This window comes from Anguilla rostrata, chromosome 6 (assembly GCF_018555375.3).
Source record: "Anguilla rostrata isolate EN2019 chromosome 6, ASM1855537v3, whole genome shotgun sequence".
Classification (NCBI taxonomy): domain Eukaryota; kingdom Metazoa; phylum Chordata; class Actinopteri; order Anguilliformes; family Anguillidae; genus Anguilla; species Anguilla rostrata.
Genome location: NC_057938.1, coordinates 46,692,125 through 46,718,867, shown reverse-complemented (window position 1 = coordinate 46,718,867; position 26,743 = coordinate 46,692,125). Strand labels below are relative to the sequence as shown.

The window sequence follows — 26,743 nt, the reverse complement described above, 5'->3', positions numbered from 1 at the left end:
GCAGTGGTTGCCTTGGGGTTGGAATAAAATTTTCATGACCCGAATCATGAGAATCAGGGGTTACAGAGGCATATATACAGTATATTCAAATACATGCAATAATTAGTGAAATAAAAAAAATACATATAGTTATCACATATGAAATGACCTGAGGCAAGTTTGATATCGCTTACCCAGTACAGAATTACCAAAGAAATGTATTCTACAAAATACACAAAGGAAACCACAGAGAATCATAGATGCATGTATGCTTTTGTCATGTTTTATTTTTTTCCAAGCCCACAACAGTCTGTCTAGTGTATGACTTTAAAGATAACTAAATAATTAAAACAGTGCGGCACTCCATATTCTATGCTGTTGGCGTTTTACCAAAAGGTCTGATCATGAAGATGACCAGTCCTGTTTGCTGTAAATTATTTGCCTCTGTCCTGGTTATGCATGAACTTAACCCCCCGGCTAAGACGTGAATCCCACTAGAATCCCCTTTCAAATGACGGAGGGGGATCTTTGTGGGGAATGTCTGTCTTGCTGTCTGTCAGGGTTCATAAACCTCGTTAGCGAAGTGATTCACAAACCATCTCTGCATCTGCTCAGTAACAGCTGTATTTAACGAGACACCATCTCAAAAACGTGGGAGGACTGTGCACTGGTGTAACAGCTCAGATTTTTGCAACACAGGGCTAGGCAAATACAGTTGGTTTTGATTCAGCTGCAGTGGCCCTGCTTAGTTTATTTTCTATTCTCATTCCTTCCCTGCTGAGAATTCCAGCTAAAACCAGCTGGGATTCTAAGCTGGTATAAGCTGTGTTTTCAACACTTCTAGCTGGTCATAACTGTTCTGTTCCTGGTTAATGCTAGTTTCTAGCTGGACAAATCTGGTCAAAGCTGGTTAAGCTGGCAGAGTAAACTGGTGTCCTGGTGGACTAGCTGCCTATGTAGGCTGGTCAGCTGGTGAACTGCCAGTTGACCGGCTAAAAGTGTCAAAAACACAGCTTCTTCCCTGGCATTCAAACCAGCTTGCCCAGCATAGGCTGGTTTAAGCTGGAATCTTCAGCAGGGTTGAGCTTCGGATTTGATGCAAACCATACTTTGATCGTTTCATCACGTTGTTCTCCTTGAGCAGATTCTTCCCCACACCCGGGTGAGCCCATCGGGAGGAGCAGCATCACGGGACGGGGAGCCAGAGCATTCACTTCAAAGGGTTTTACGTGGGTCTGTTATCACAGTCGGAAAGCCATCCCCGCGGGATGGGGGGTACATAATTAGGCCATGAGCGCGCGAAACCTGGTGCTTTGCTCGAAAAAAATGTTTCGAGATTATCCCGCTGCTTTTATAAATCAACATGTACATTCAGTTTGTGACGGCCCAACAAAAACTATTGTCATGTAAACATGGCATACCTCACGCTGTGACAAATACAGTGATATATGAGGTTCTTTTCCGAGCAGGATCGGAGTATTGAGCAGCGAACACGTAATCCAGCAAGATATGGAAAACACATTATCATGCGAGCCTTACTGGCTAAACCCCTGGTTCCAAATAATTATTGTCCATTTTTATAATTGTGCAATAGGGAGCAGCAGACTTTTTCCTAATTTTTCCTCAGTCTTTTTTTCTCATTTTGTTTGCGCTTGTGCTGGAGACATAGAAATAAAATGTCAACGTAAAAAATGTCAAATGTCAAACTCTCTGATGTTAATGTCAAGCTGAATCCAACTATAATTATTACCATTTGTAAATTTCGATTGCAGTTTCATTAAATACTTCAAAGAGAGACAATTTACTGAATAGCCTGAAAGCATCGGAGGGGATATTCATTGTATGTAACAGAACAACATGACTAAAACATGACATTCAGTTCAGTGATAACTCAATAGGCCCACTGTAATAGGCGAAATAAATTGCCTGTTTTTTTGTTTTTTTTTTTACTTCAAAGAATATTTTTACTTTATCCCCGGTTAAAAAATGTGTGTGTGTGTGTGTGTGTGTGTGTGAAATATGTATAAACTATAAACATTTAGAAGAATTCTTCCTGAGTCCTTGCAAAGACACATTTCGCATTATTTAGGCCTTGTGAATGCAATGTGAAAAACAGCTTCCATTATCCATGCCGCATCTCATTGTTCTGTTGGCTGCAATTTCAGTCCCTCTTTATATTTACATTAAATTATAATTTCCTCTATATTTATACTTACGCAAAATAAATAATGTGTGAAAAATATTCTCCCTTGAAATTGGAGGAAAGGATGCATTACCACACATAATAAATGTTCAAAAATTGTCTATTATAATATGTGTGTGCCAGTGTTAGCTTGAAGTCAGTTTAGTCGCTAGCTTTATAGCCAATTTATCTTCATGAAACAATGCTCATTATCTCTCGACTGGATCTAGCGAAGTTGAGGCAAGCGGAAGCTTTCATTACTTCAACTGCCAGCTTCATAGAAATGGAAAGTGAAATATCCATTGAGATTCATGTCTAAACAGCTGTGTCCTTGTTGGCACCATCAACAAAAGCCCTTTGCTAATTTTTTTACACAGGAGTTTATAAATGATTATTCAAACCAAGGCCACCTGCGTACACCACAGTGATTCGAGGATGTCATTGACAGTCACAGACGAAAAGCCACTCACGTACAATTAACTGCTATCAAAATGCATTCGATTTATTCCCCTTTACTCAGCCCATCACATGAGAATAACAGCCATTATACAGGGTTTGAGATGGACATACTGTTCTGGTAAGGCAAACTTCAAATGGAAACTTAATTTGCATGTATGAATATTCATGCCCGCTCTAACTGTGGTGTTCCATGACAAAATATGTATTTCCTTATACTTTACACTTAAAAGCTTTCAGTCTACGAGGCTTATAAATTAGGAACCAAACTGCATTTATAGACCTGTGAAATCCGTACTGACACGTACACCAGCTCATTTTCTCAGTTCAGGTGATATTGCACCATGAAGTGAAAGCAATATGATCAAAAGGCTTGTCAGAAATCTGCTGTACATGAGAGACATTTAACAGTTAAGGGGATTAAAACAAATTAGTTATTAGTTAAAAGTTATTCATGAGAAGAAAATGGTTGGCTTAATTACTGTATGACAAAATACAAAATAAAAAAATCAGTTCAGAATTCAAGAATTAGGTCAACAATGTGAATATGTGATTTAGAATTGAAATGTTAGCACATTTTGCTATTGTTCTTTATGTTTCAGAGCCATTTTAGAAATAGTATGGTGATCTTTCCTTCTCCCCCTCTCTCTGCCTCAGATTCACACCCACACACACAAACACACACACACACATACACACACACAATGAAATCAATATGACCTTTGACTCCTTTCTGCATCTGAAGAAAAAACCTGACGAGCAGTCCACTACAAAACAAAACAAAAAAAAAAAAAAATTCAACTGCACACATCAGTAGTGGAGATAGCAATAGGTAAGAAACCGAGTGAAGGAAATATATTACTGGTACACATGACTACAAGAGTTGTGAATAATGAGAAAACGCGGGAGAAATCATCCAATTATCAGCATTTTTATTAGCATATCAGTACAGCGGTGGAACAAAGGCTTCAATGCTCCCATATGTAGCAACACTACCAGGTCCCTCCAATTTTTATATCAAACGCATATGCATAGCTTTCTCTCTCATTTTCATGAGATACAGCATCATTAAATAAATAAATAATGACAGAACAGTTCATTTGCGTTTTTCCTCTTTAAGCATCTGTTACTCATATTTCAGGAAGAGGGAAAAGGGAATATGACTGTACCTGTGTTCACCTTCGAGAGGACTATTATAACACAAAACAAAAAAAGTTCTGTACACAGGAAAAATATCAGTGATGAGAATGTAGTGTCACAATGAAAATCCACCCTCTGAAAGGCCTTTACTTGCTCATGGGGACGGTACCGTGAAAGCTTCATAAAGCATTTATTGCCTGAATTCCTTTATTCTTGACCCAAATTCCGAGAAGTAGTAGTGCTATTGCTGCGAAATTCAGACTGACCCACGCGGCTCTTAAGCGAAAATCCTCCCCCGTCTTCCCGGAACTAAAAAGGTTCCCTCAGCAGGCACTGCACCAAGAGAGGTTACAACGATCAAAACACATTACCGCTCTTCCATGAATTTATTCCTCTGCCTCCGCTACCCAGCCGGGGAATTACTGCACCTCGATTCCCGGCTATAATTTGTTTTTCTAGCACGCTCCGGATTCCCAGAATAGGGTTTGAAAAAAGCCATTATGTGGGTATGACGGTCCGGTTTTACACTTTTAACTTAAGCACATCCAGTCATGTGTCTGGATTTCTGTCACCCAATTATTACAATGGGGGGTTAATAAACAGAAACCAGCATTACATTTCACAGGGAACAAAAAAAAAAGGGTGGGATTTTAATATTTAAAATTACAATGATGAGGAACGTACTCTACTATCCCTTAGAATATTTACAACCACCTTCGGTAGACAAGACACACTTTGCCCCCGATTGATCGAATTTCTATTACACAGAATGTACAACAAAAAGATGAAAAATGATAGTTCTTCAATGGAAGATCCTCAAGCATGTTAATATGAGTCTTTTGGACCTGAGGATCCAATTTTAAAAAGCATTTGTGCAATTCATTTGAATTAATATGCATTCCAAGTTGCATGAGATTGGAGTTCTTTGTGCTTCAGCCTTAATCAGGAACCTCCTGGATACAGATCCGTGCCTGGCGTTTGGTTAGAGCTCATTATAGGAGTCCTCCGCAGTCTTAAACATCAGGATGGAATTGTAAATCTTTAGGGCGGGTCCCAGTTTGATGCTCATGATTTTAACCAGGTCGACCTGGGTCAGCAGCAGAAAGGCTTCGCCGTCAATTTGCTGGAATGGAGAAAAGCGGAGTAATTAGAAATGCACAATTACAAAAAAATACTAATTTACCATTCGTTAACATGAATAAACACTGGTTTAATAGATTATGTCCGTCTTTCTCTAATTGACAACCTGCTACAGAGCCTGAACCTCCAGTGTTCTCCAGTTTTTGAAGCCCAAGTATTCTATATTCAATTCATAAGGTGTAAACCTACAAGAAAGGCTTTCAAATATGAACCACAGCTATGACGGGAGTAATATGAGATTTATTCTACGACAACTTACTTCAAAGCAAGATTTCTTTACATGAAGGACTAATAGCATGAAAACTGAATCTGACCAAACTACAGCAGAATCTGAAGTAATGATAATTATGCATATTGTGTGATGCAATCTGATAATTATCACTGCACTCAGCAGAATCTTAAGTAATGACAATTATGCACATCATGTGAAGCAATCTGATAATATGAATCACATATCAGTCATGTTGATATAAAAGTGACCTTGCACAGGCCTGGGACTCGGGTACCAATATTCAGCCCACGTAGACAGACAGCCCATTAGACACAATCTCCATACAATCCTGAAACATCAGAGAGCTTCAAATTTAATTCCGGACCTGAAATGGACAGTAAATCTTGCGTGCGTGCATGTTTACGTGTTTCTCCGGCGAAGCGCGCGTGCGGTTCCCGGAATATATCCAGCAGCTTTCTATTCCCCAACAAGTAACGCGACAGTAAATAATTAGCAAGTAATAATTTTGTGATCAGAGCTTAATTGCTTCGAAAAAAAGAATATTATACCCCGAGCAACACAGGCCATTAATTCAGGGGGAGACCCTGCAGTGGAGAATGACGTTGAGAGACGGGGGCAGAGACCTCTGTTCTTCAGGCACAGCGAGGCATACGCAATTCACACTGTTACACCAGGGAACCAACAGCTCAGAGAAAAGAAAACGCCTGTGCAGTATAATTATTAAAGCTACTGCTTCACTTGGCCCATTAATAGATGCTACGAACTCAATGGGTTCCTGTTAATTTCATTCAATTACGTTTTTGTTGTAGTTCTTTTTTTCAAATGCAAGGCAACGCGCGGAAATCACACACGGTTTCCCTGCCCACCTGCCTACGCACCACTGCAATCTGATTATTTGTTTGGTCAGTAAACATGCGAGATTCGTCTGCTGTAAATACAGTTTCAGTACCAGCGTGACATGGATGTCTGCCATTTAAGAGGATCCAACTGTGGGAAGGAGAGAGCTGGTCTTTATAACCAAAATGATACCATAAGGGAAGGTGCAAATGCCATGTGTTTGAGGCCCAAATTCACCCACTTCTAGAAAAGGAAAAGTACTAGATGCGCTTTGAGGGTGTCAAAGCTTACAGCCACTGGAGCTAATTGGAAGCAGAGGTTCTGAAAATGAGTAAAAAGAAAAAAGTTCCAAGGCAATCATGTCAATGTTAAAAAGGCTTTACTGCAAAGGCTGTTTAGCCGCAATGCATTGGTCGCCAGCTTTTTAACATGTTCTAGCCCATACAATAAAGGCCTTTTGACATCCACATGACTGCCTTGGAACTTTTTTCTTTTAACTCATTCATGTGTACGGTCACGTATCCGAAGGCTTACCTCTTCTCTGAACATCCGCACCTGATCCTTGCAGCCCGGGAGACCCTGGATGAACGCGGTCACCTGATGAAGACACGAACGACGTGATAGGTCAGAGCCCAGACCTGGGAATCGTGGGTGAATTTTTTTTACCAGGCGAGCTCTCGCTTCAGAGGCCGCTGGATAAACGCGCGAGGCTACGTACCTCCTCCACGCTCCACCCGGCCACTTTGCTGGCGGTGATGCCGGCCACGGAGGGCAGCAGCTTGCTGTGCTGGTCCCAGCAGAAGGGCGCGCTCGGGGAGGGCGAGGTGCAGGGCATGAACACCGACTGGTGCAGAGCCTGCTGCAAGGACAGCTCTGAGCACGCGCACGGCCACAGCATCGGTCAAGACGAAAATACAAAAAACAGAAAAATAATTTTTTATTTATAGAACATATATCATACATGTATACATAAATTGGGTGCTATGTACAAAAAGTGCCAGAATTTCTACATGGTAAAACCGAAATATATCTGGGCTCTGACCTGCAATACCCTTTAATAAAAAAAAACTTCTATTACAAATCGAAAATTGTTACAGTACAGAGCCAAATCGAGAAAAAAAATAGTCTTTGTCCCAAATATTATGCAGTGCAGGCCACCGTAAATGCCCAATCCTGGATGAATTGTTGACGGATGAATGTCTTCCCTTTCTCTGTGACCTGAAGTGGCTTTAACAACAAACGTCCCCAAACCTCATCTCAGAGACCTGCAGGGTGGCCCGTTCCTTCCACCATAAAAATCAGTCAATTTAGGCTCATGGAATCAGGCGAGGAGAGTTAACTGTGCAATAAAAACAGTGAAAACCAGCAGACTCCGCTGCTCTCCCAGACCAGGCCAATGGACCCCTGAGCCACAACCATCAACAGGCCACCAGTCTGTCACTTCCAGTGCTCCGATCCATTGCTGCAATCACCGACTCCATATCAGAGAAGCAGCTGCAAAATTGGCGGCCTGACTCATCAGGGCACTGAAACCTCAAGTTTCCTCGGTCATGGGGCAAAAGCAAGAGGCCATGCATAGAGCACCAGAGAATACAGAGGACCGCATCACACACCAGTGTGTGGAAAATACCACGGAACCAGGACTGCTCAACAGATCAGGAATGAGCGTTCAGCTGCCTGATCCCCACTGAGTACCGCAATCAGTTAATGGAGAGCGGTTCTTTGCTCCTGGCAGAAACACGGCTGCGAGTACCTCACTGTGTTAATCTTTCAATTCTGATAAGTGCTAGTGACAAGGGAAGTTGTTTAACAGCACCGCAAAGGATTTTGAAGAACAAAACATGGGGAAATAATACGGGAGAGAAGTGTTGAACAAGTCAGAGGACAGGAAGCTAACTGAAATTTGTTTAAACTGCAATAAGAAAAATGTGTTCTTCAGGAAAAAGCAGCACAAAATGGAAATAATTCAAAGAATCATTCAAAACACTTCTGATGGGGGGTGCTGGGTGGCTCATTTGGTTAAGGCAACATGCTGTGGTGCATGAATGAGTGCCAGTGCCAACTGCAGTCAGTAGTTCCTAAGGCGATGCACAACTGCCAATTGCATCGCACAGGATACAAGAGGGTTAGGTTGGTTAGGAGTCCACGTTTCATCGCTCTCTAGCAACCACTGCTGGTCGACTGGGCACCAGTGGACTGCAACCCAAATCCAAAAATGAACGGTCCTCCTCCTACTCCACCCTACACAAGCTTTGCTATGGCAACACCATGTGCTTCAGAGGATAACCACAGTTGTCCACATGAACTGTGATTGCAGACAGCTAATTGGACGTTCCAAATTAGGGTGGGAATTGGACATGTTCAACCTAACACTGGGTGCCGATATCAAAATAAAAGATATTGATGGTAAATCTTAGGAGACCTGATACACAAACCATTTTCCCACACAAGCCTCAGTTATCTCTGCTATTGGTGTTGGCAAAAAGATGATTTCTGTAACAGTATCCAAAAAATGTTTTGTATTTAAGCTTGTGTCAAGATAACATGAACTATTATTGATTATTTTTTCCATGCCAGAAAATGATTCTTTAATTGCATTTATATTGGCTCTGGTGTCTATTTTCTCTCAACAATAAATACCCTCAAGACCACAGTATTTTTATAACCAAGTAAGGAGGCTGCTGCCTTTTTCCAGAATATTCTCAAGCAAACATCCTCAGGGCTTTGAGGAAACACTCGCTTCATTAAATCGTCCGCAATAAATCGTTTTGAAATGAAAGCAATTAGATACACAATTAGTGTAGTTCTTTAACATTTTCTTTGTTTCAAAGCTGTATCGGATTGATATACATTTACTCATTATAAACATACATCTATCTGCTGTGTTAGTATATCTGTTCATTGGAACACTGCATTATTCATTCAGCGTGCAACAATATAGTGCTATTGATTTCTGCTTCATTGTTTCATAGTATTTCAAAACATATTTAACGGCCCTTCTCATTTGATTACCTTCTTAGGAAGGCACAAATGCATACATCACAATAGTATTAACACAAACTATACTGTGCAAATAAGGAAAAAACAGGCTTCTGTACACGTTTTATATTATAAATTTTATATATTCAGTAAAAATGGTATATATTTTTTAAATTAAGCTCTGTGGACACAAAATCTGAAGTTATTTAGCAAGAGAGTCACTGATCCTGCCCTAAGCCTAAACCCACATAAGTGAGATTTACATTACATTTGCATTAATTTTCCCCCGCATACAAGGAAGTGCTCAAATTTTGAGCATTTTACCGCTCGTCGCCGCTGTATCTCTGGATGTTTTAGCGAGGAGGGGAGGGAGGGGACACAGAGCGCTCTGGAAATCAGGCACAGAATAACGAGCGCATTATCGCCCACCCCCCATCCGCCGCCGTATGGATTCTATGAGACGCTGCACATGGCGGCGCCCTGTCAGATGAAACGACTCCACATACAGGGACTCGGATAAACAGGGCGCTCGAAGCTCCGCCGGCGAAGTGATCAAAGCGCGGACGCCGTTAGCATCTGCAGCCAGCCGACCATCGCGCCGCGGTCTCCCTGTGGTCACTAATGAACCACGCTCGGAGCAGGGCCGGATTTCACGACACCTAGCAACGGAGAGGGTTTTTTTTCTTCTTCTTCTTCTTCTCCCCTCTTCTTGTAATTAAGCGTCATCTGAGCGGGCAGCGGGTCGTACAGAATGTACGCCCTGCCAAGCGAAGGAAGAAAAAAAGAGGGTCACCGGCTGGCTGCCGCATCACCAGAGGAAGTGAAAATGAGCCTCGTCCGCGGTTTATGACATTCTTCCAATTAATCAGTGAAATCCTTTCAGATGCCCCCTTCAAATTAACGTCTTCCCAACCTGCCCTCTAAAGAATAGAAATGCCTGCATACAAAAAGCTCTCTTTATTGGAAATTCTTGGATTACTTCATTTAAAAAAGAGTCAAAATACTGTATAAATGAGGAGATGAAAATACAGCGCATAAATAAATGACCCATTCTTGAAAAAAAGAAAAAAAACTATCCAGAGTCGTAAAAAACAAAACAAAACAAAAAAAAACCATAAAGATAAGAAACAGTTTTACTTGCCCATCGTAAATCAGTCTTCACTGAAACTATGGAAACCCTGCACTGTTAGAGTCGTGTGTCCAGAGCAAACAAGTGGCACAGCATAGAACAAAAAAGGCTACAAGTAGTGACCTCTCCAGTGGCTCAAATCGCATTATAGCAGAAAACCGAACAGAAACTCTGCCTCCATAATGAGATAATAAAAAAGTGATTTATGCTGTACAGTTTATCTGAGGAACAGGGTAATTACACGCTTGGATGTATAATGGGTCCGACCCTTGGAAACAACAGCCTGCCACAGACATAATACATTTGCAACATGCTATTATACTGCGATGAACGAAGAGCGAAAGATGGCGGCTCGGGGTGTGTACCTTTACTCTCCATTATGGAGGACACTTCGCTCTCGATCTCCTCCTCCTCCAGCACCTCCACCTTCCGCTGCTTGCACGGCCGGCCGACCCTGAGAATCAGCAAGAGAGCGAGTGACCCCTTTATCGCCAGGCAGACCACTGTACCCCCTCTTTCCCTCGCTGGCCCAGGTGAGGAGTTCCAGGATGCTGCATATATTCTTTGTTCCAGCACCCAGCCCCAGCAACGGAACTTTCCGGTCACCAAATCCTGTGCGCTCAATGCTCAGTACAGAGTGAACCATCTTACATTCTACTGCAATTATATTTTGTTTATTTGAGTGTGGGTGTGGGACACAGAGGGAGCAGCATGCACTAATTCTCCGGCTAACCAGACGAAATGTACCAATGTTGCTGCAGGTCATTAAAAGAGCTATAGTGCAGACTGGGGAAGTCAATGTCACAGAATTTTGTAAAATGTTGGCCAAGACACAAACAGGCAAGTCTCACCGCCCTTATCCTCATCAATAATCTATTAGTCCATTATTAAAGTGAAGATAAATGATATGACCCTTGAAACGATAGAAGGGGAAGTCTGTTTTGTGGGCTCACAATCTTGATGATCGTCAATCAGAACAGAAATTCGAAAGCGTTATGTTTTTATTCAACACATTAATGCAGGGGTCCTCAATCTTATCCAGAAAGGGCCTGTGTGGGTGCAAGCTCTCCTTCCTGCCAAGCAGTTACACACCTGATTCTACTAATCAACCACTAGAGTGTTGGCTAAGGACCTTAATTAGTAGAATCAGGTGTGTTACTGCCTGGTTGGAACAAAAGCCTGCACCCACGCCAGCCCTTTCTGGATAAGTTTGAGGACCCCTGAATCAGGATGTTTTTCCAATTTTATTTCAGCACATGAATCAGGCAACAGCATTCAAACACCAAAACAAATAACCTCCCGACCAGCCCCATGGGACCAGCAACTTCGTTATGCAAATAGGGGTTCATGAATTTGGGGTACATTGCCTTGTGAATAAACCGCTCTTCTAATTAATCTTGCTCTGTTCTGTTAGCTTCTGAAACACAAGCACGTCACTGCTGCCAAGGACAGTCAGTCTGAGACAGACACTGACACAAGGTTAAGTCAAAATTGACTGAAAAGAATTAAAAGGCAACTTATTTCACGTCGTACAAAAATCTACTTTGACGTGTTCCCCATGTAATTACGTCGCTATCATTTCCACAAAAATCAACTGAGCGACATCAGAGAGTGCCCAGTAACGACAGGAAATGCTCTGCCTCGTCACGAGGAAAACATCACGATGTAATTCACTGACATAACGAAAAACACGCAGCTCCAGTATTCAATTAGTGCAGCAACAATTTGTTATCGGGCGCATTGTATTTTAGTGCGGCCTAAAAGGAACACGGTTACGCAACCCGAATAACGCCTGCCCCTCACGTACCGTTGACGTGGAGCTGCTTGCTGGGATGTATTTTCACAGTGCGGCGCCATTTAGCTAAAACAATTATCTAATGGAGCAGCAATCCTTTTGACAGAATTTGATTAAACAGTGTGCGGCTAATTCCCAGCTGGGACAGCTGACAGTTTGACAGAAGGGGCGCTAGAAAAAGCTCTTAATTAGCCCTGTGCCTCGGCAAAGGATGAGAACCACAATAATCTCCAGTCTGCGCTCTCATCTGTGAGTGACATATCATGAGGCCCGGTTTAGATTAACTACCTTGAGCGTGTGTGTGTGTGGGGGGGAGCTGGGGACAAAGAGGAACACAGATCTCTGCATACAGAAGGCAGCCCAACACTTGGTAGACATTACAAAAGGAGCACAGATTCACCCACGACCGACAGACCAGCACTTGCAGCACTTTGAACAGAAGGCATTACTAATAGATCACAGATTCACCAACAAGCTACAGTATAACACTGGGAATGGAAGACATTAATAAGAGAACACAAACTAACACACCAGCTATAGTGCATATTTGAAAGGTTTATCCTTAAGCCCGCACTAAAGTATATCATTTGGCAACATGGCGTGATAACGCCAGGCAGTCAATCCACAGCCAGAGGGAATGAAGGGGGAACTGAGTCATAGAAAATGTCACATCGTACCTTACAATTACTTTCAATCAGACACCCCTGCCCCAACACTTCTGAGTGAACAGTATGACTACCCCATGTGTCACGCAGAATAATTGCTCATTTTGGAGATACTAGACCTGCATAAATTGGCAGACAAGCAGTGTTCACATTGACATCATCAGGAGTCAGGAACCAAATGAAAACAAAGCACATAAACAGTAAGGCACAAACACTGAATGCATTTAAAGTAACAATTTATGGTGTGGTTGTGTTGGCTATTACTACTCTGAATACCACTGTTAACGAATGCAAATATTTACAGCAAGATTTCAATAGAAACAACCAATGTTACCCAGCTTTAAATCTGTTCATTTTTTCTTCTTCTATCCAAGCAGTGAGGGGATGATTTGGCGATGCCTCATCTTGCTTTGGTTTTTTTTGGAGGCTTTTTGCACATAACGTCAAAAATGAACAAGATTACCGCCTCCTGTTTGGCAGGCATGACTGATGCAGTCGTTCACGATGGTTTGTAGGTCATTTCGCTATGCAAATAGGGGTTTATGAATTTGGGGCTACATTGCCTCGTGGATTAGCTGTTATTCTAATTAAACCTTGCATGTTCTGTTAGCTTTCTGAAACACAAGCACGTCAGCGCTGCAAAAACAGTCAGTCTGAGACAAACACTGCTACAAGGTTTAGTCATATGACTGAAATGAACATTTGCAATGACTTCTGGGACCTCAATCCCTCACTCAACGTGGGAAATCAGTTATTTCTCTTTTGACGGAGGTTTATATCACGACCAATTTTGAGACACTGCCTCAATGATAACGGATTGGAACCTTTGTGAAATGGGGGTGTTTTTTCCCCAACCGCAAAATGAAGGCTTCAATATTAGCAGTCATTTTTGAACACAAAAGCTGTACAGAAGGTATTATTTACAGAACACATATTTATGCATCAGCCGCAGTCTGGTACTGGCAATTGCTGGCATGACCAGCGGAAGACGGATCTGCAAACAGACTAGCACACCGACTAGCACCAGGAACGCTAGGCTAACGCACAGGTTCTCAAACAGGTTAGTTTGGGATCCTCAGGAGATACAAACGGACATATGAGCACACTGACCTCCTTTTGGTCTCAGTGACGGGAGGTTTCTTGAGGAGAGGCTCACCGCTACCCTCTCCCGTGATGGATTTGTCCGCCCCAGATGGCTTGTCCACGTGATTGTGGTTTGAGGTTAAAGGTTTTCTGAGAAATGGGGAGAAGAAATAAAGCTGCTATTCACCTCAATGGCAAATTTAGAACACTGAACCACCGGGAATTCAGGTAGTGCAATGAATGCATCATATCTGTCCCAATTTCAAAAAGCCAACTTGTTGGTAAGTTGTTCAAGTATGCAAAACCACATATTGACACATCATATTTTGAAAAAATAACACTAAATATCTTTCTAAATAAAGATAAATATGGAAAAGAAACTAATAAACAAATTAGAATAGGCCATGTAAATACTGCAAAAATGAATATATTAATGAATATATATAGTTTTTTCTGGATTTAATATTTTATTGAAAACTACCACAAAGTATATTCCTTTAAATCGTGTCTTTCTGGATATATATACAGTTATATATAACCCTTACATTTCTCCGTTGAATATTTTATCATGAACTAGCACCTAGCATATCCTGGGATACTGCCTTATATGTGGGCTTACTGGACTGAGAAAGCGGCCATTTCAGGGTTTGGTTCCCCTCTCCTGGTTCTGGATGGACCTGATCCCGGCATCTCCCCGCTGAGCCGGTCCGGCAGAACCGAGTCCTTGTTGATGTTGATGTCGGAGTACGGGCATCCTACAGCACTGAAATCAAAGGAACCATAGATGTCAGGTAAAAGAAAAAAAAAGAGCAAAATCTCGTATAGCCGCCTGCAAAACTTGTTTGTGGGACCAAATGCCATGCTGAGCTGTCTCCATAACAACACAGGAAATACCCACTTATCCTTGCCTGGTCGAGAGAACACAGGAAGCAGCAGCACCAAGTGCGTATTACACCGAGGATAAATCACTGAAACCAAATAAAAGTATTTCAGGAAGCCGATAATATTAGCGTGCGTCTACCTCTGGACGTAAATTAGGTTACTGCGAATTACAAGTGTATTGTTATTGTGAATTACAAGTGTATTGTGTTTTACTAGGGGGGAGATGCTGGTATAAACAAATTCCATATAAACCACTCTGCATTCACAGATGAATGAAAGCAAACATGACCGCCAGACAGTCATATCTCTTGCTTACGAAACCGAGAATGGAACGTGGGGACCGTTCCGTCCCTCGCTCTGTCCTTTCAACCGTACCTCGCCCATCGCTGGCCACTGTCACACACTATTAGCATAACGAGGGATCTTTGCAAGTGTTTGCGACTGCTGTTCCCACAGAGCCCGTTAAAGTGTGCGCGAACAAGCAACGAAATAATGAAAAAGGCTCATTATTGACAATTCATCAGACCGCCCGACTTGACAGGTGCATGACAGGCTGCAGCCCTGCTATTTGGAAGCCGCTGCCAGCGTCTGACACCCATGCCAACACAACAAGCACAGTATGCAACAACAGGACAGTATTAATAATCTTACACTGGCATTTTGTCTGACATTTCCAGGTATTTTGATCGCGGATTACTTTTATTATTGTCCAAATATTTTCCTTTTCAACAACTTCTGAAGTATTGCCTCACAGAAAATGTCTTTGAGGATGCAACTCGGTAACTTTCAAATCCGCTCAGCTGAGCCAACCGTGTATGAAAGAATCACGAATCCAACCTTCCAACCCAATATCCGACACCTCCAGTTAGCAAATCAGCGGCACGGGTGTTCATATTTTGTAAAGGCAAAAACGTTTGAGTCTCGGCAATAGTCGAACGTTCCTGGTCATGGCTCAAATACCTGAATAATGCATTTCCTGCGCATTCGTACATGCCAGTTCATCTAGTTTTGAGCCGCCAAGTTCTCATGCATATCGCACATTTGCTTTCCTGAAAATTTTTAATTCGTTGCGCACGCCCCGAAGACTTCCCGCTCGTGTCAGCGAGAAACTTCTCTTGTGGGAAAAACTCTGAAGAATTGGGAACGCGGAGTCGAGTCTGGAGGGGAGGAGCCGGAGACCGTGTGAGGAATACTGATCTCAGGCTGCCTCCCTCGACGCTGTCGGTACGTCCCCTCGAAAGACGCCCAGCCAACTGCGGCCTTGCCGTGCTCTCCCCGGGCCAACTCCGCCGCATTCATGTGTGGATCATCTCGTTCAATCTGCTATAATGCATTCAGGCTGCAATAAAGAGCGTGCTTCCTTTTCAAACGCGATTATTATAAGCTCCAATGCCTCAGGGGTGAATACATAGCAGCTTGATGCAAAGGCAGCGAACTTAACATTGTCCGCACGACAAACGATCTTTTGAGCGATATCAGCTTAATTAGCATATTAGGGCAAATCATTCTCAAAGTGATGTCATTGTGTGTAACCTCTCCATTAAAGACACATACAGTGGTGGTGGTGGTGGGGGGGTGGATACCTGTGGTGACCGGAGTAGCGGGCCCCTTTGATGTGTCCTACACCTTTACAGCCTGGCGTGGGGCAGCCCCCTTGCTCTGAGGACTCAAACATATCCTGGGGACCTGGGTCGGAAAACAGGGAACAAAGCGCTCACAGAAAGAGCAATGCAACGGCTTGTGCACTTTGTAGTGCATACTATCACAATGAGCATGAGTACGTAGTATGCAGAAAGCACAAAAATTTACTCCATTTCAGTAGAGTGCCTTTAAATGTGTGCACTCGCTAATGCAAATGTAGTGATATTTTTCACAAAAGAGGTCATCAATATTTACAGGAACAGTTATATGCATGTCCTATTAATTTAATATTTTCATAAATAATATATAATATGCTGCGAAGGCAAAATACAAAAAAATCCATCCCTTGCCACTCTCTTCTTTGTCATAATTTGAACTGGTAGCATCAAATAGAAATTCCTTCAGGGAAGAGTATTGATAAAGTTCGCTTTGATGTGTGCTACTATTTTCAGCGCCGCAAAGCATGCGAAACCGGCCCTCTATTTTTTATTTTCTTTATCCATTATTTATCTAGGCGAGTCCCACTGAGATAAAAATATCTTTTTTAATCAGTTAATAATACATCAGTCGCATAGCTGTGTACTTCAATACATTCTGGATAGCGTTCAGGTACATGACTCAGACCAAGGCCTGGTTTAAACTGCACGCTTGTTGGACGTGCTTATTTGCGACTGAGATGTTGCTCGCCGGTTACGGCTGCTCACAACGCATTGCAGCACTTGAGTGGTGTTTAGCATGTGCTAGCAGATACCTTGTTAGCAGTTACAAGTGGCACAACGAGGGGCGGAACAGAAGAGATGAGCCCGTCAAACGGATGACGTAAGAAGGCGGAGACTCACGCTGAAAGGCTGCTATACACAGTGATTGCTCACTGGAGTATGACTGAGTGCTAAATTTGGCAGAAGCCGCAAGTCCTCAGGCGATGATCCTCTTGCACAGCTTTATTAAGTAACCACACGTGTCAATGCTGATTATCGAAAATTTGCAAGAGGAATTGTACGTATGCAAATACATGCAAATATGCATGGACATAACGTGTGTATGTGCATCGACACAGCACTGTGTACACCTACATTTCTTGTATAGATATAGTTCACCTTTTGTCTTTTAACGAATAACTGAAAATGCCATATTCAAAAATAGATTTAGATAAACAAATAAATAAATGTCATGTAGAGCGGAAGCAGAGTTATTTTTTCTTCTTTGAGGGCGGTGATGGACACCAGTTCGAGTTCTCCCTCACCCTGACGACACCATTCCAGCCCAGTGGCAGACCGCTTAAATCCAGTCCTCTGCGTTACCATGGACACCATGATGCAGGGAGAATTCAGCGAGACGAGCAGCACGGGGAAAGTTCATTGTTCACTTTCCAGGGTATTGACCAGTAAAAAAAAAACAGAGCTTTCGAAATCAACATCTCTTTTTGAGCGATTTGCCCTTTAGCGGCACAGGGCTTCTTCTTCTTCTACAATGGCTCAGGAGCCTGACGAAATCAATGAGGAGACGGAGCTGTCTGTTTCTGAACCCCTCCCATTCGAAGGGGACGGAAAAATAACAGCAGTCGGGTCGATAAAACGAGAGCGGAGAACGGAACCGCTCTGGCTGAGCTCGGAGACGGGGGGGGGTGGGGGGGGTCGTCACGTGACCGAGGGCCTTGGCGCACGACCGCTCGCGGTGGCTCGTACTCACTGATGGGGGGCTGGAGGGGGTGTCCCGTCTTGGCGCACCAGCCGGCGGGGTGGATGTCCGGGCTGTCCGTGTCCACCCAGTAGTCGTACTCGTCGGTCCAGCCGTCAAAGTGGATCTGCGAAAATCGGGGAACGAGAGCGTGACCGCGGGCGCTAACTCTGCCGTGGCAACGGCGAGCGACACGACATCGCCATCGCTGCCCTCGTCCGTCTCAGCACACGCAGTATTAAAGGGAACATGCCCGGGGGTGGGGGGGGGGGGGGGAGGGGGGGGAGAACGCGAAGCAAAGATACAGTTAAATTTGCTTCAAAATTGCGTTATTGACCCCAGCATCACCCAGGAATGGGGTGGGGGGCTGGGGGTTCAGTCTGCCGGGGATGACTGTGTCTAGTCATCTCCAAACTGAGGATAAAAGGGGGGAAAAGCTTTAAAAATGCTTACATTTCATTAATTGCTATTTAAATAAAGATGTTCATAAACGGAATGGAGCGATGCTCTATAGGATTGCTGACTCTCTGGCTCCAAGGCCACATTTACTGATTTAATGTGAAGCCAAGAAATTCAGTAGAATGCAAAGGCACTAATACCACTGAATACCAATAAGAGTCAAGATATAAGTAATGGAAAAAAAGACCCTGTGGAAAAAATTGACGGCAGTCGTAGGGAATGTCCTATCCAGTGCCCGCCAAAACACACATCTCACTGCATGTCAATGGATTTTATATCATCAACATTCGCACAATGTGTAGAAAATGTACTGTAAACATAAAGGCTGGTGAACATCCATTGCCAATAATAATTTCTTTTTGGCTGGATTTTCGCTACAAGGTAGGCGGTGCTTGCCATGCCTCCCATGATAGCACACCCCAGTGCACTCCACACACATCACTACACAGAACTGACAGTGGCTGGTTACACTGCTACTATGCAACAAGATCAAAAGGAATCCAACCCACTCTGAAGCAGTTAAAACAAAGAGAAAAGACCCGTGGTGGTGTTGGTATTTAACAGGGATTTCATCTGTGGTGTGTGGCAGTGAACACAGTAAGAGTGACACACAGAACCAATGGTAAGAGAACCCTGAGTTCATAGACAAGTTAGGGTACAATGTTTAAACCGTTTTTTCTGCTCTGTGCAAGCACGGGCTAACGCAGTCCTGCTCACAGGCAGTAAAGACTGTGCTAATCAAACCCAGCCTCCCGGCGACAGGATATTGGAAGCCCTGATAGCGTGATGTTTATGGAAAAGGAATCGCTCAGCTGTTTGTTTCGAGTCAACAACGGTTCCTCTGACCACTCTCCTCGCTGACCGCGAACAGGACTTGTGCCGTTTCCCCCCTAAAGCAAAACCCACCCTTTCGGTGAACATGAGGCTAGCCACTCAGAGAGACGGAGAGGAAATGGGTATGCCCCCAGGGAACTCTGGGATGGCGGAACGCTCTCGAAAGCAAAGGCCTCTCATTTGCAGCTGCCTCCATAGTCAGCTGGGAGGAAGTGAAGACAGAGCCAGTGAAACATGAAGACATCTTTTTTTTTTTTTGGACGGGGGATGCCTTCAGTGACGAGGGAAGCTAGAGTGGAATGATGTTAGTACTCCGGGCGAAGCGCTGAGACAGTTTAAATGCTCGAGTGACTTTTGTGATGTGTGCGCGTCCGTGTGTGTATGCATCAGTGCATGCCTGTGTGTGTGTGCGTGTGTGCGTGTGTGCGTGCCTGTGTTAATAACAGGAGCGGGTATGCCTTCAGAAAATAAAGCTAAAGGAGAATAAATAAGAAAAAGCTAGAGGGTCTGTGCATGTGTGTGTGGATGTGTGTGTGTGTGCACACGCGTGTGTGTGCCTGTGTAAGTAACAGGAGCGACTGTGCCTTCAGAAAATAAAGCTGAAGGAGGGAAAAAAAAAGCTGGAGGGTCTGAGCGTGCATGCTTGCGTGTGTGTGTGTGGGTGTGTGCATGTGTGGCTGTGCGCGTGTGTGCATCTGTGCGTGTGGGCGTGCGTGCCTGTGTGTCGGAGGATGGAGGGGAAAACCGAGCTGCAGGACGGTGAGCACTTAATGGCTGGAGGTGTGTTCTGCTAGAGAGAGGCAGCTGGAAGCATCGTGTTGAATAATAGAGGCACAAAAGAGGAGAGGAGGCATCGGAACACGACTTTGCCATCAAATCAGACACTGAGGGCACTGTGGGAACAGACAGTGTTCATGTTGGACAGGCTGAAGAGGCCAAGAGCAGACTATGCGCCTAGCTGCCTTGTGCAAATGTGATGTGACACCGCTGCCCTCTGGAGGCTGTCACAAGCATTTTCACCCATAAATTAATAAGTACTAAAAATCCAGTTTAAAGCAATATAGTTTGCTTACTGGGTTTTTTTGATATTTCAGTTTTGGTGTATGTTTTTGATCGGACCATTAACCTGCCATTGCAAAGCTGACAATTCATCAGAAACTATTTTGCTTAAACTATCCCTTGAAGAAACTGATGACACTGAAAAACCACCTGATATTAACAACAAAAACATAATTGACAAGAAAACACAATCATTTCTTCCATCAATGGAATAAATTCAATGCTGCTAATGATGAATATTCAAAAAAAATTCTCAAGTAGCATTTATTATCAATGACCAAACCTGAATGCGTATTTTCAATGAATGAATAGCAAACTGTTATTTTCCAGTACTGCACAAGGCCAGCCCTTCCATTTCCACGAAACACATGCAGTCAGAATTCTCAAAACGGAAGCTGTCAAACCACAAAATTACAGCACAGAAAAAAAACATTATAATCATAACTATATTTTCCCCCTAGTGATTATGTTAAGAGCACTTGTAGGACTGGTCAGGTTGACATGAAAGTCGGGATACATTTTCAGGTTCTTTGACCAGACACTTTCAGTTTTAAAGACAGATGCAAGTGTAAATGTTGTAAATAAACACCTCATTTAATGCCATTGATTTTAGTCCCTCGGTTATACAAGTGTTGAGTACATATTCTTTTTTATTAGTGGCTGAGCATATCTATTCACATTTTTTAATCAAAGGCGACAGGCCCACTGCCAGACCAACCATTAGAGAACATATTGCAACCGCAAGCAAAAAAAAAAAAAAAAACAGTTATTGCATCAGCCAAGACTAGATCGAGCAACAGCCAGTCAAATTAATCAATAGCGTCGCTGCCACACACAACGACGCAGCCGGCCGCTTTGCGTACCGAAGCGGTGCAGTTTTCGATTGCTGACAGGGCCTCACCTTGATTCTGTGGTCCTCGGTGTCCACCGCGGTGACGACCCGGACCAGCATGGGGTTCCTCCTGTCCACCGCCTCCAGCTTCATGTGCCTCTGGAAGCTGTGGGGGGGTTTCTGTAGGGGAATGGAGGGGGGGGGGGGGGGGAGGGAACAGTTATCACACACTGCTGATCCTGCTGGCTGATCCACTGGGATCAGTCAGAAGCCATGACGTGCTCACCGATTTGAAGGCCCTCGCGGGGGCTGGCAAAGAGCTGGTTTCCTCCAGGTATCTTTCCCAGGAAAAATTCTTTGAATCCGGGTAACCTGTAGAGCAACGATGCCAGTGAGCAAAAGCTGAAAGCTAGATGTCTAGAGGGGTGGAAATCTAGGTTGAGAAATTTTTGACATAAAAGAAGCAGGTTAACCCCGATATAGCTCAGGGTTACCTGAATATAGCCGGGCTATGGCCTAGTTGGCAAGAAAACTTTCACTTTTCAACCAAATGCAGCCAAGTTTTCATTACAAAGATGTTCACTGAAGGACTTCATATCACTGAAACACACAAACACATACACACACACGCGCACACACACACACACACATAAATGCTGCCATTGCCTAAGGGTGTAGGAAAGAGTTAATTTTTGTCTTCTGGGAGAGTAACTTACTTTCATAAAGAAATACTTTCTCAGTGATTAAATGTTAGGATGGTTGCTGTTGTTGTTGTCTCAGGGAAACTAGCTCGTGAGCTAGCCCACACCGTCGCATTTGCCCTTCCTTCACATTGTTACACCGCATTCGAAGCTTATGAAATGCATTAAAACAGCATTTAATTCACACACGGGCTCCGAGCCCTCAGTCGAAACGCCATTTCCATTCCACCCCGTTTGTAGTCAGACAAACAATGCAATCCGTGAGAGAGTAATGTAATAATTGAGGCGATATCCACAGTGGATTCGGTTTAAAAGTCAGCGTTATTGGAGCGCCGGATCCTATCCCAGCTGCCTCTCCGCGATGCGGTTCGTCAAGCCGGCGGGATGACAGCGGCTTTACGTGGAAACCATAATAAACATTAAATCCCCCCGGCGACCGCGCCCGGCCGTTCTCTATGCAAATTTACAGCAGGGCGACCGGCGTGAATAAACAAGGGCAGAATGCAGAATGCAGCCCGCCCTGGTCCTCAAGCAGTGAAACCCTCAGCGAAGCTAAGAGCGAAAGGAACCGTTAATTCGGTCACAGAACCACCGGCTGGGTACGGCTGATGGCGAGCAGACCGTACTCGTGACTAATTAATTCCGATTTTGAATCAAGAATGGAACATGGTTATTTATCAAAAACACACAAATATCTTAACGCGCAAATATTAACATCGAATATCAGCAAAACAGAAGGTGTTAATGCAAGCTAAGGTGACCATGGATAGGGGGGTTAGCCAAGCGGATAACGGATGCTAATTACAGCGGCAGCAGAGTTAGTAGGAGGGCGACCTTTCATTGAGCTGACATTTGGGAGATTTTCGGTTCTTAGGCTCATCTGGAAGGCTCATAAGCAGGTGTTTGCATGTGTGTATGTGGGCGGGCATTTCAGACTGATCTTGTCATCTTGTGCGCAGTTGTTCTAGACTGGTCGGGGGTTTGTATGGGTGTTTTAGACTGACCTGGGGGGGTCGTGAGGGTCTTGCCATTCTCCTGACACCAGCCAACCGGATGAATGTAGGGACCTGTGGCGTCACACCTACAGAGGAACACAGAGAGACTACAATAAGACCCTAGAATGGGCAGGGCTGTGGTCATATCGACAGAGCGCACCTCACCACTCACACATCAGCTTCAGATCACTCAACACACTGGTCAACAACAAATATACATCAAACGTAAAAAGCAGCTAATTTCATACAAACGTCAATGCAATCCCTTGAAAAACAGCCTTCTGCACACACCAATGTGCACAAGGACCATATCATAATTGAAGCACAATACACTAGTCAATAATTTTCACATGATATTTTTTTTGTGAGGGCGCAGCTAACGCTAACCTACTACAGGAAGACTCCTGGCATTAAGCTTACGGGCCCAATTAGGAAAAGATTTGTTTTGCTAGAATCGACGGCCCCCACTACTGCGTCAGAGGCTTAGGGGGATTCCGCTGTAGTGCCCCCCCTCCACCCCCCCCCCCCCCCCCCCCCGCCCCCCCCCCCCCCCCCCTCGTCAAGTTATAAAACAAAGAGTGAAATTAAACATGACACTGATGGGATGAGAGTGTCTGTCGTTCACATGCGAGCGCTCGCTGGTCTGGCAGTTTCAATGTGACCGTTAATCCGATAACAATGTTCAGGGCTCGTCATTTCTGTTATTTCTGGGTTTCTGTTGAGTCACTGAGCTCTGTGATGTGGTTCAGGAGTCACTGAGCCAGCCACTAGAACTGCAACATTTTCATGTTTGTTATTAAGTCCAATTAGCAATGTTTCTGAGTTGCAATTGAGAAACAAGGTTTGTAATCCTGTTAGGACTGACATTGAGGTATTCCCCATAGTTCCTCACTCCGCACACTGCTGTTAAGAGGTTTGGGTGGAGTTGCTATGATCAGTAATTCCATTCATTGGTTATTACTCATTCATTCATAATATCAGAAACAATTGGGTGTTTGTAACATTAGTCACTAGTTATTATAATAGCCAGCCAGGATTTTAGCAGTCACTGAGCCTGTGGTTAGTATCAGGACTAGAGGCTCCATTAGAGTCAGTAACATAATTTGTGTTGTCTAAATCTTCCATGTTATTTATTTAAAATCTTCCATGGTTAAGAAATTATGATAGGAGCAACTACTGATTCAGTATCAGGTCAGTGATCTTGCAATTTACTGGCTATTACAAAGTCACTGTTCAGTACCATTGTTAAGTTGGTACTACTGAGTTTACATCTGGATGGTAACATAGGTCAGTGATTATTATAGGGTCAGATTCTAGTAGCTGAAATTGTTTAGTAGGTATTACTGCATTAGTCTATTTTACCGGTACATTTGTCTATGGGTTATTATCATTGCAGCCTGAAAAAAAAATTGGAACCTTAGAATCACCCAGAACTGCAGAAGTCCATTTGTTCAAATAAGCATGAAAATCAACTTGTTTAGTGGACGTAATCCACCAGGAGAACAATACGCCTTCATCAGCAGCAGTTTAAGATCAGCCTTATCCGGTGGTTAAACGGTGCTCCTCCCACAGCAAGGCCGGGAACCGCTCTACTGACCTCTGCCCTAAAAAGCGTTCAACTAGCGGAGTCTGTAATGCTGTTTAAAGGTTGTTACCGAGTCCGTTTCCTCTGACAGGCACCGAAGGAGTCGCTACGGTCGGCACTGCTGTCCGAGGGCTATGATGAAGCTAGCCTCTGCGGCTCGCAGTGACCGCTGAACCCAGCATGGGGGGCTGTGTAATTTAAATGCGTTCTAGCCCGAGGCCCAGTCGCCCGTCGGTGTTGTAAACCCCGTGGCCCGGTGACGTGAACCGTACTGACACCGAGTCTGGAGCAGGGGCCTCCCTGGGTGATGCCGTTCACAGAGTCGCCCCAGGTTCTCCTCAACCTCCCCCCCCCCCCCCCCCCGGCTCATTTATTCATGAAACATGCATAATTCAGCTGAGAGGAGCACTCCCGCCCCATTTAAACTTCATGCACTATCCTTCATACTTCAGACAGGTCCGCTAAGAACTGAAGTTCTACCAATTCCCCGTGAACAGCCCTTGAAAAATGCAGCAGAACAAAGGGGATTCACCAGCCATTTATCTCAGCTGTAGGGAAATGACTGGTAACTGGAACTCTGATACTTATTGGGGAGGACATTCCCCCCTTTTTTCTATTTTAGTTTGACAAATGTAAGATTTTCTGGTGCTGCTGCTACACCATCCAAACCTGCACAGTTCATCTCGTCAATTTTATTTCGCAAATAACTGTGCCATTTGAATTTAGCCTAATCAATCAGTGCCATCTTGTGTTCCACATCCATTATTACACGCAAACAAGCTCACAACGCCATCAGTGATAGCAAACTAAAAACTACAGTCTGCTCACAAGCCAAATGACTGAACCACACCCGGAGATAGTTTGAGATATTGTTTAACCAAGTGAATGCTTTAAGAATGTAGATAGCACAGGAATAGCAGTACAATTCACTATTTGCATGTGGTGTGGCTCGGCTTGGCCATGGATCTGGTGGAATGACCCAAAGCTTCTGCTTATCTACAGGCCACACCAGCTAAATGAGAGGTGAAATACGAACTGCGGCCAAAAGCTTTTCACAAGTGTGGAAACCATATCTGGCAGTTCCAGTGGGCGTGGCTTTTGACATGGGTAGAAAATGACTGACGCTATGAGCAGTAAATATAGTGACCTGAGTTTCTTAAAGTGAGATGGTACAAAGACATACCAAGTTCATGTTTTCTGTCTCCATTGAGCATGACTGGGCATGGCCCCAGCTACGATGTCAATAAGAGACCGTTGGCACACGTGCAGATCGTGCTGGATAAATGAATCTAAGTAACCTGAATACACGACTGAACGCTGTCTGAGAAACAGGTCTGGCAGCTGAACTGGGCGTGGTCTTGGACCGCTGCCAACATCAAGTACTTTTCCACACATCTACAGGCCTTGTTTTTTTGTACAATCAGCAGGCCAGATTTGCAAGAATAAGATGAGGAAGAACAGTCAGTGAGAAGTAAGACAGAAAAGAAGGAGAAATACCATTTCAGCCTTTTGGTTTCAATCCTAAGAATACGTCACATGTTTACTCAGTTTATAATATCCCTGATTGACCAAAGTATCAACAAAGTAAAAAATATTAAAGGCGACATAAATTATGAACTGCAAACCGGCACGTAATAAATAAATGTATATTAATACTGCGTATGTATTTGTGATTTCTCATTATGAGTTTTTCCTTACATTAGCTAGTCTGTCATTCTATATAATTGCGATTTTCAGAGTTGAGGCTGCATAATAAAAGATATTCATTAATTGGCCTTTTCTCTAAACAGATTCTGCTGAGAAAAACACAACTGAAATAAGCCAAAGGACAGCTTTACCAGTAGTCATAGCTCTCATCCCAGTTATCAAAGTGCACCAGGAATCGGCTATCCACCATGTCTGTTACTGTGGCAACGCAGATAAAAGTGGGGTTTTTCTTGTCAATGGCTTCCAGCTTCATTCCGATTCGGAATCCTGAAGGGGTGACAGTCTGGAACAGAAAAGCGGGCTAATTATTATTTCAGTGACAGAACTCAGTGGCAGAAAAGAGCCGCTGTGATTCTCGTGTGGATGTGCCTTTTTCAACACAACAAACAATATCCATACACACCCAAATGGCCCAATTCAAATCAGTACAGTAATCATTATTTTCAAATGGTAATCTAAAAGAAAAGTGACACCATATTAGCTAATTGTACTATTGTGCATAAGCCGATTCAGATATTCAGATATTTGAAGTGATTCTGAGAAATTAATCCCTAAACAGTGATATATTTTGGCAGGGCAATACAACCAATGAATCAGAATCAGAACTTCCCAGGAAAGGAATTTGGGGACAGAGCTCAATTAATTTAAGAACAAACTGTGTTTCTCAGGGTACTCAACAATTTTACAGTGTTAATACGTGTTGTGTGCTGCTTGTGTCCGATGAGTTATTTGTCCCAGTTAGTATCATAATTAT

General features: G+C 43.6%; 1 protein-coding gene across 2 annotated transcripts in view; it reads right to left on the bottom strand.

Annotated features, from left to right (window-relative positions):
• Positions 1–3,532: 3,532 nt before the first annotated feature.
• Positions 3,533–26,743, bottom strand: part of l3mbtl3 (L3MBTL histone methyl-lysine binding protein 3) — a 34,911-nt gene continuing 11,700 nt past the window's right edge. For both annotated transcript variants that reach the window (XM_064340062.1, XM_064340063.1), the window contains exons 11-22: positions 26,121–26,272; positions 22,707–22,783; positions 21,288–21,373; positions 21,071–21,181; positions 17,830–17,944; positions 16,083–16,185; positions 14,237–14,380; positions 13,645–13,767; positions 10,440–10,528; positions 6,685–6,839; positions 6,501–6,563; positions 3,533–4,880 (exon numbers count right to left, since the gene is read on the bottom strand). In XM_064340062.1, the coding sequence (XP_064196132.1) occupies positions 4,740–4,880; positions 6,501–6,563; positions 6,685–6,839; positions 10,440–10,528; positions 13,645–13,767; positions 14,237–14,380; positions 16,083–16,185; positions 17,830–17,944; positions 21,071–21,181; positions 21,288–21,373; positions 22,707–22,783; positions 26,121–26,272 (1,359 nt within the window). In that variant the 3' untranslated portion in view covers positions 3,533–4,739. The remainder of the gene's footprint in view (positions 4,881–6,500; positions 6,564–6,684; positions 6,840–10,439; positions 10,529–13,644; positions 13,768–14,236; positions 14,381–16,082; positions 16,186–17,829; positions 17,945–21,070; positions 21,182–21,287; positions 21,374–22,706; positions 22,784–26,120; positions 26,273–26,743) is intronic.